Source organism: Octodon degus, unplaced genomic scaffold (genome assembly GCF_000260255.1).
Source record: "Octodon degus isolate 3935 unplaced genomic scaffold, OctDeg1.0 scaffold00006, whole genome shotgun sequence".
Classification (NCBI taxonomy): domain Eukaryota; kingdom Metazoa; phylum Chordata; class Mammalia; order Rodentia; family Octodontidae; genus Octodon; species Octodon degus.
Genome location: NW_004524582.1, coordinates 11,224,554 through 11,234,077, shown reverse-complemented (window position 1 = coordinate 11,234,077; position 9,524 = coordinate 11,224,554). Strand labels below are relative to the sequence as shown.

The following is a 9,524-nucleotide window of genomic DNA, read 5'->3' as shown; positions in this document are numbered from 1 at the left end:
ATTATATATATATATATATATATATATATATATATATATATATATAATTCGCCAACACTGGTTATATTTAAAAGCATAGATGGTTTTGACATTCAAAAGCTATTTGCTAACTGAGTGCATTTATGCCAGCTTTGCTTCCAGGCCTGACTAACCTGTTTAGACTTGTGCCCAGGTACTCATTAGTCACTCTCCTTTGCACCTGGAGGTCTTTCTGGAAAAGAGGAAGTGGAGCTAAATATGGGAAATTAAGTTGAGGCAATGAAGTAATGAGGTTTAAAATCAGCATAAAAGGGAAGCAGAAAACATCCGCAGTGCACCCGCTGTGCTTACCATGCCTTACAGTGAGGTACTGTCCTGCATAGCTTTCTGCCTTGTAATCTCTTTTCTTTGTAGAAGTATGAGTTCTGTCACACTCCTTCCTTAGGACAACACTCCTTCAGTTGTTCTGATGATGGCATAGCCTGTGTTTCTAAATGCTCTGCACCGAAGTTTGAGATGAACACCACCAGACTGGCGTCTCCTTCACAAGGTGGCCAAAGGAGGGGGCTGCAGGAAGATGGGTGGCTGTAGTAGGCACTCAAAAGTGATGAGTTTCCTGGGACAGAGCAGTCCCCACAGATCTGCACAAGCAGAAGCAGCAGAATATAGAAAGATGTTGCTATGGAGGGTGATGTGGGATGTTTCAGAATTTTCTAAAGCTCTGTAGGGTCCACATCTGCGTTTGAACATAGGCTGGATGACTGCATTTGCAGCGTGACTCTGTAGATTCCTGTCACTAGCCTGGCCCCAGTTTCTCTGATAGTATTTCTGAGAATATCCTGCCTACCTGGACACCAAATCAGGGCCATCCCAGAGCAGGGCTTCCTCTCCAGGAAGAGAAGAAAGATAAAATGCAGACAATGGAGAGTTCCCTCGGGGAACCGGCCTTCTTTCTCCTCCCTTCTGCCCCTTCTTTCCCCTTCTGCTTTCTCCTTTCCTTCCTTCTCTCTTCTTCCTCCTGTGGCCTCCTTTCTGTGGTACTGGGTGGCCCAAGGCCCCGCTCATGGGGGCGGAGCACAGGCGCTCATGTGGCTGTAGGAGTATCTGGACAGAGATGCGCCTGTGGTCCTGCCTTCCTCCTCCTCCCCCACCTCTCCTCTCACCCCTTGGGGCCCTGGGTTGGGGCAGCAGGGGAAGGTGGCCATGAAGCCGAGGCGGAACCGTTTGTTCATAAAGCAGTAGATGATGGGGTTGACGCAGGAGGAGGTGTAGGAGAGCAGGAGGATGAAGGAGATGGGCGTCCCGGAGAGGTGGCGCTCGGCAGAGACAGTGTCGTACGCCCGCCAGGCATTGGCGCTGAAGATGGGCATCCAGCACAGGAAGAAGAGGACCACAATGACCATGAGCATGCGGATAACCCGCTTCTTGGCCATCAGGTTGGCCGCGGAGCTGCTGCTCCGGATACGATTGATCCTGCTGCCACTGTTGCTGCTGGGGGACAGCTGGCGAAGCTCCAGCTTCCTGGAATGTTTGGACTTCTGTAGGTAACACCCATCGTTGTCCTCAATTTGGCCACTGCTGCTAGTGCTGGTCTTCCTTTCTAGATGGGCAAGTGACATGTTTATTGTTTAGGTGGGTCAAGCCTGACAAGAGTCACAGAGCGCCCACCTCTATCTGCCCTGGAAGCCAGGCCAAACTGAATTGGATAATCCAATAGGCACTGTGGCCCACATGGAGTAAGTGTGGATCTACACTCATTCTCAGCGTGACTGAAAAGCTACTTGAAACTAATAAAATCATGCATCTGTAGCATAATACATAATAAAATAGTATCTTACATTGAGATTATAAGGATAAAAAATTATTACAGAGTGAATACTAGCACTCACAAACAAATAAATTTTTAAAATGGGAAAAAAGAAAATATTCATACACTCTCTTGCCCACGTGTAAGCTTTGATTTGATTGCTTTTTAGATAAATGAGAAAAAGTCAGGGAGAAACCCAGAAAGCAGAGTGACTTAGTTATCTCCATAGTAAAGAGCTGACCAAGGGATTAGAGGGGAGAGGGAAAGGTTATGTCAACAGCAACAACATCAGTGGCTAGTGGCTTGGGTGGAATGGGAAGGTGTGGGGCATTGTGGCCCCTGCAGCACAGGAGTGACAGAGAGGAGGGAGATGGGAAGAAATCAAGAAGAAGCTGGGTTGTTTCTTTTGAATTCCTTTGGAGAGACCCAAGTGCAGTGACTCACGGTGTGCTGTAGTGAAGGAATCTGTTTGCAGTGTAACAGATTTTAGGAGTGATACATGGCCCCACTCTTATAACTGAGTTATAGGCATATTATTTTTTTGTAGACCATTCAGTACCTTTTTGAGAGGAATGACTGTATTTCCCCACTTTACAGAGGAACAAGTACAGAGACTGGGTCTCACGACTGTGCCTCATGACACAAAGCCTTGGAAGAACACTTTCAAACATCTCCAGTACCTCAGCATGGGCTTCTGGTAGACCCTTCCAAGGCACAGAAGATCTGTATAAGCATACAGCTGTAAGACAGTTACCTTTAGCGGATTTCTTCTGGGTAGCATCAAATTTTATGCCTTGATAAAGTTCCAGAGAGATTAATCCATAGGCCACCATCATCACAACTCCAGGAATAAGGAAGAGGATGAGTAACAGGAACGTGTGCCTGGGGACACGAGAAGAAACCCAGTGACCAGAAACACAGCCTTCGAACTCAATTGGGGCAGAACGGCGCGGGCTCAGCTTTGTCTTAACTGGCCTGAGCGGGCACATTAATTGCTTGCACATTAATTAATTTAGTATAGTCAGAAAGTCCACATCTGGCAGGTCAGTCATTAGAAGCTGTTTATTTTACTCTTTCAAGGGGCTGGGGAGATGGCTCAGTAGAATAAATGCTCTTTGGCAAGTGTGAGGGCTTGAGTTCAATCCCTGGTTAAAAAAAAAAAAAATTTTTTTTTTTACTCTTTCAAGATGAAGACCTGGGGCCAGCCAGATAGCTCAGTGGACTAAAGCACCTGCATAGGCAGATGCAGGGATCAGAGTTCGATCAGCCCACCGGGCACACTGAGACAGTGATTGAGACTGGGCATGGTGGCAGGTACCTATAATTTTAGTGCTTGGGAGGCCGAAAACAGGAGGATCATTATGAGTCCAATCTGTGTAGTGAGACCCTGTACTAAATACATGAAAAAGAAAAAAGACAAAGACCTGTATGAAGGACTAGTTAAGTAGCAAAATCTTGGCCAAATTCTGTGCTTGAAACAAGTTTACATATTAAAAATAATGAACAGGCTAGTGTGAGTCTGTGCCCCTGTTGTCCCAGATGTTCAGGAAGGTGAGGTGGGAGGATCATTTGAGTCCAGGAGTTCAAGACTTGGGGGCCACATAAGGAGACCTCCCCCAGAATAAGTATTAAAGAAAGTTTAAGAAATGAGAGTAGATGAATTATATCTTGAATTATTATTATATTTATCACTGAAAATTAAACATAATAAGAACTTACATTCACTAAGGACTTATCCTATGTGCTACCTGCTAGGCTAAGCCTTTTAGATGTATTACTGCATTGAACTCCTATAGTAACCTTTGAAGTAGATACTATTGTCCTAGGAGCCAGATTACAGGTGAGGAGATTGAGATTTAAAGAGACTGAATAACTTGCCCAGAGTCACACAGCTCAGGGCAGAAGTGGAATTTGAACCCAAGTAATACAATTCTAGAGCTTGTACTCTCAGGCATCAGAATTCACAACTTGTCGACTTTGCAACAAAAGACTAATCAGACACTTAGCCATGGATGGGGGAGACTTCCTTTGGGTTCTACAGTGCAGAGCATCTGTCTGCTCCTGAGCCAGGAGCATCCATCCCCCAAGACCCGGGAGACGTACACAGCGGCACACCCAGGCTCCTGCAGGAGCAGCCATGCTTTCTCTAAACACATGCGATGCCTGAGAATTCACAGCCTCCTGCTTTCCGAGCCTGGCCTCTAAATCACTTGTACAGTTGAACTCGTCTAAGGCAGCATGGTAAAGCCATAAAATTGTCAGAGGCTTACAGCGCCTGGGCCATTTCTCACTGCAATTGGACATGATTTGATAAGAGTCCTCGTCGGGTCCTGGAAACGTCCCTGTCCTTTGCGGTTTAGTTCTTGTGTGTGTGCTCCTTGATTGGGATGAATGTGGGACGCAAGGAAAGCAGATGCGTTCAAAGTTCCGAGCTGCTCGGAATGTCTAAGATCCCTGCTTCGGAAACAGCCCTGGAATTAGTAAAAGCATCCTGCGTTTGTGTCACCCTTTATAAAGACGTTTTATATGCAGGCTCTGGTTTGAATTATGCATCAACCCAATGAGTTAGATTTTCAAGCTCTGTTTAATTAACTCTTTGTAGAGATGAAGAATCTGAAGTTCTACTTATGAGAACCTGTCCAAGATCACCCAGCAGGAAAGCCCAGCAGCTGGGGTGAGAATCCCACCTTATTCTGGTGAACTATCTGGGCGAGTCCCACAGCTATAGCTCTAAGAAATGCTGTGGAGCAGCTATCTTCAGTTGTTGAGAAAATTGTAGCTCTCTGAGCCATCCAGCCTTCCACTCATCTGCAGCATTCTGCACAGTGGCCCTGCCTTTGCCTAGATTTGTAAGCTTGGGCAACTTAGCCTTTCCTAGCCTCAGCTTCCTCATCTGTAAAATGGGTACAACAATAATACCTACTCTATAGGATTTGTGGAGGATTGAGCCAATATAAGTATGGCATTTAAAACAGAGCAGCCTACCAAGGTGTTCGCTCTCTCTGTCATTCCTCTAGCCAGGGTAGAATAACCCTCCTCAAAAAGCCTCTGTGACACCAGTCTCTCAACCACTCTGAGCAAGGCATTCCAGTTTTTCATATTAGAAACTTAAATAAAATTGTATTAAAAATAAACGCAACGCCACCTTACCAGGTCTGCCGCATCACATCATTTGGCAGCAGGAAGCGGCACATATTTCCAGTCTGGTTGTTGTTTTTGGTGAAAGGCACCAGGTTGCTATAAATGGGGTACGGAGTCATGATGGCGAAGGACAGGCACCAGGTTGCGGCGATCACCTTCAGCGCGTGCGACTTCGTTTGCCAAACTCGGGACTGCAAGGGCTTGCAGATGGCTCCGTATCGCTCCAGCGATATGGCTACCAGGTTAAAGGTGGATACGCTCACAGAAGTGCCTGCGAAGAGGCGAAGGAGCCGGCTCCGTCAGTGTGGAAACACAAAATTCATGTGCCCATGAGCTTTCGGCGTATCACACCTGCTCAGGTTTGCTACTATCAAAGGGAGGCAGAAACACGTGTGTGTGTGTGTGTGTGTGTGTGTGTGTGTGTGTGTGTATTTTAAAGAAATGATTTATTCCCACTTTGTTCCAAAAGGATTTAAGGCAGTTAAGGGACTATATTTGTAAATACAGCTACTGCTAGTTTTCAGATAAGTTCATTGAGCTTTGATTGCAATCTAACTCCTGCTTGGGTTGAAGGTGCTCATTAATTAATAACCAAGGGGATAAAAAGACATTGCTGTCCTGCCAAAAAGGATGTCGATAAATCTAGAGAAAAGCACTAATCAGAACCAGACATGGAAACGCAGGCCCACATGGTTAAAGTGACCTGCACAACCAAGAGTCTCAAGAACTCTGTAACCCTCAAGGGTCACTGGAGTCTGAGCTGGAAGGCATTAATTTTCTAAAAATGTCTCATACATAACTTTTTTTTAAAAAAAAGAGAACATGCTTAATTTTAAAATATAATCTGTTAAAAATACATAGTAAAAAAAGGTGGAAGAGAAAAACTGCATTCTGTAACTAAAGGTTTCTGTCGGGGGGCGGGGATTAGGGTCGTCTTTTTCACCCTGCTTGCTGTTTTGTATTTTGTAAAGTGTGTGCATTATCATTACAGTGTAAAAAGATTCAAAATGCATCATGTGTAACAACACATATTTGGGCATAGTAATAAAAGACCATGCCCAATTCCCCTTAATATTTGCAGTGTGCGTATGTACATATAATACCTTAACCCTTGAAAGTTTTCCTTTGAAAACTCCAGTCACGAATTCTGCCCACTTTGAGTATTTCTCCGAGTCTTCAAACCTGAGGATTAACATAGCCTTGGAAAGAGTTCTTGACCTGACTCCTTAGAGCCTCATAACATATATGTTTATAAGTCAGAACTCTAAAATTATACAAAATTGAACTTATTTTTGCACGGCTGGACCTAACTTTCTTAGCCTTAAAGGAGTCTGAGACTCTAAAATCATTAAATAAAAGCTGACACCATGGGATGGAATTAGCTATGTTTTTCTGTGCTTTGCTGTAAAGCATGAGCCGGCTAAAGCACTGTCAAGCTTTTGTTCTGTGTAGTGGGTTCACTGTAACTATGAGCTCACTGTTGGGAGAGCACTCAGTCCTCCTTTTCTTTGATATAAATAGTTTAATGAATGATAAGAATAGTGTTTAAGAGACCACAAAAACTCCAAGAATCCAAATCCCTAGAACTAGAAATCCAACAAAGTGAGTATGCTATCCCCAACACTTTCAGAATTAGCTTTTCTTTTTGCCTGTTTAACTTCTTTTTTTTTAATTTGGGCAAAACTCACATAACACAAGGCCATAGTAAAGGGAACAAGTCACACTGCACAGCAACCATGTGGACACCCACCTGCAATCTCCTTTTATGCCCTGTAATCCTATTCTACAACATATATTGGATATGCCTTGGAAATCTAAAGCACTGTGGAATAGTTATTATTATTATCATTGTGTTGTTATTTAACAAGAACCCTTTTAATTAAAAAATACCTTTTCATGACACAATGACATGATCTTGGGTATTTGTTCCTGGCACGACGGTCAGGAATTCATGTCCATTTGATCTGTGCTGGACCCACTTCCTTAGCTTGGAAAAACAACATCTCACAGCTTTCTGATCACTGTAGCCTGCCGCAGCTCGGCCCAGTGCTGTGTGGTTTGCAAGCCTTGGGGTACACAAGAAAACAGTTGCCTCCATATGTACTTCCTCTCCCTCTCTCCCAACTATTTCTCAGGATGGCCAGGAATTCAGCAACTTGGTGGGCGACAGTCAACAGAGTCAGTGTGCTCACCACGGTGGTGGTGATGGTGGTGACAGCTGCCACCCTGGGTTCAAAGCCCCGCAGTGTCACTCCTCATCTGTGTTCTTCAGCAGCTTAGAGCCTCTCTGGACCTCTGCTTCTCCTTGACGGGGGAGGCAAGGGTAACTGCATTCTCTCCACAGAGAGGGTGGGAGGTGAAATGGGCAAAAGCACCAGCATAGTGTCTGGTACAGAAAAGATCTTTAGCTCTTGTGAGTTTTATTGCAATAATGATTTCATCATTAGGAAAGAGCTGTGGATGTCAGGGGCAGCTGGGGTGATCCACAGCTCTCAGGCTCACATTCAGCTCTTCATGAGGGGCAGAGACCTCTCTCTCTCTCTCTCTCTCTCTCTCTCTCTCTCTCTCTCTCTCTCTCTCTCTCTCTCTGAGTCTTTCCTCTCTCTCACCTTTCTTTTCCTTTCGCCCTTTGCCTGACATGGTCCTATCCATTTTGGGGAACAATCTAGGAAGTGAGTCTTGAGAAGAGAAACTAGACCTGTGACAAAATTGGTTTAAAAATAGTCTCTAGTGGCAAAGAAAACAAGAGGCACAACAGCAGAGAGTGTTCCTCCATGCCCTCCACCCTCCCCCCAAGTGGAGGAGAGATAAGGATAGCATCATCGGCTCCCAGAAAGAACAGCAGCTTGAAGTCACTTTGTTTGCTTTCAGCACTGGGAATTGAACCTCCAGGTGGGTACCAGGCCAACAAATCTCCCTACACTTTTGAACCCTTCTCCCTTTGAGCTGGAGCAAAAATATTCAACCTCCTCTGTGTTTTCATCTGAACTTCTGAGCCCTGGTGGTGTAGGAGGACTGGCCTCCTACAAAGCCAGCACCTGTACCCTTGCACTTAGCCCTACACAGCCAGGGGCTGTCAGAACCCAGTGGGGCTTGGGAAGGTCTGGCCCTGAGGCAGATCTGGAGCCAGCTCTGCACGTAGCGCCCTGCAGCAGCTCACCCATGAAGTAGGTGGTGGTCTTGCACAGGGCACTCCCGAAGATGAAATCCTTGAGTAGGCTGGGGATGAGGTTGAAGGGCATGCAGAAGAGGCAGAGCATGAGGTCGCTGGCGGCCAGCGAGAGCAGGAAGATGTTGGTGACCGTCCTCATCCTCTTGTTCCGAATCAGCACCGTGATGACCAGTGTGTTTCCCAGTACGCTGAGCAGGAATATCAAGGAGTACAAGAGAATCTGCACTGCCGGCTGCCACTCTGCAAGGGACAGCACAGCAGCGGGAAGCAGGGATGAGAGCAGAATGCTAAAATCCTAGTGCCGCTTCCTGCCCCCTCCCCAGCGGCCCCTCCACTTCCCACATAGACAACAGTTTACAGAAAAACTGAGCAAAGCACGGGGTGATTCAGTTGCTTTTGAAAGGTTGGCTTGCTAAAGGATCGCTCGGGATAGCACTGCTTCTTGAGGACAGCGGGGCTGGATGGTGCCAGCTTTCTCAGCGGCTGAGCATTATTTGGTTTTAATCACTTCGTCACGCTAGGTTTCCCCGAGAAAAGGCAACTGTTCCATCGTGACAGCGTCTTTTCTGCAGGGCTTGTAAGTCCGGGCTGCCACACTTGTCCTCCTTTCTCACTGCGTTCAGCTCTGCCTCCCCCTGCTTTTGTCCTTCCAAGTCCCACGCCTTGGTCCCCAACTCTCCCGCGGGGAACAGTACGACTATTTTGACTGGAGTCTGCTTTTGATCTTTCTACCCAAACTTCTGAGCTTCGGACTTTACTCAGCCTTGTCTCACAATGACTTTGCTCTGTTTTCTTTATCAGCTTTGCCTTGACAGATTGCTCCCTTCAACTCAGGAGTTTTTGAATTAAAATAATAGCCTCTGGCACCTACCTTTGGAAGGCCTGGGTCGATCCAAACAGAAAAATGTCTCATTTTCAAAGCCGAGCTCACAGGGAGGTGTGATGTTGCTCCCATTCACAAGAAGGCTGTCCACCACATCCATCCTTGCCCCTGCGTCCTACCAAGTGCTGGCGGGCTGGCGCACGGCTCTCTCCCGGTTCATTCCTCTGATGATCAGAGCGGCTCCCAAATGCAACCTGCCAGGGAGGGGCAGGCAGAGAGTGATTTCCAGGTGTGGGCTTTTGCAGCCATTCCTGCAACACCTGGAGTTCACCAGCCTTGGTCTGGCCGGGCATGTGTCTGCTCCTCTGTGCTGGAGGAGGCAGTTGGTGCGAGCCCAGCCACCACACCTTCCAGGCCTTCCCCGCCCATTCCTGGGCCAGCTTCGGGTCCTGAGCGTGGACAGCCAGGCTGCAGGTTAACTCTTTCCAGCGTGTGGCTGCCTTTATGCCCGTGCACAGTCACGTGCCCATGCTCTTCCCCAGGACCTGTCTTTCCAGTATAGGAACCTGTCACCATCCCAGACATGCAGAAGGAAGCCCACA

At 46.6% G+C, this 9,524-nt stretch overlaps 1 protein-coding gene across 1 annotated transcript; it reads right to left on the bottom strand.

The window, feature by feature from the left end:
- Positions 1-945: 945 nt before the first annotated feature.
- On the bottom strand, positions 946-9,254 carry Cckar (cholecystokinin A receptor). Its single transcript, XM_004624521.2, has 5 exons — positions 8,971-9,254; positions 8,088-8,339; positions 4,937-5,198; positions 2,541-2,668; positions 946-1,579 (listed from the first exon to the last, which is right to left on the bottom strand). Exons 1-5 carry the CDS (start codon positions 9,080-9,082, stop codon positions 1,041-1,043), a joined length of 1,293 nt encoding a protein of 430 aa, XP_004624578.1. The 5' UTR covers positions 9,083-9,254; the 3' UTR covers positions 946-1,040.
- Positions 9,255-9,524: the final 270 nt, after the last annotated feature.

Excerpts from the sequence above, each read along its gene's own strand:
- Cckar (XM_004624521.2), bottom strand. The coding sequence starts at position 9,082 with ATGGATGTGGTGGACAGCCTTCTTGTGAATGGGAGCAACATCACACCT. Across the intron at positions 2,669-4,936 it reads GATGTGATGCGGCAGACCTG|GCACACGTTCCTGTTACTCA; the intron begins GTAAGGTGGCGT and ends TCGTGTCCCCAG. Across the intron at positions 1,580-2,540 it reads CCAGAAGAAATCCGCTAAAG|AAAGGAAGACCAGCACTAGC; the intron begins GTAACTGTCTTA and ends TTGCCCATCTAG.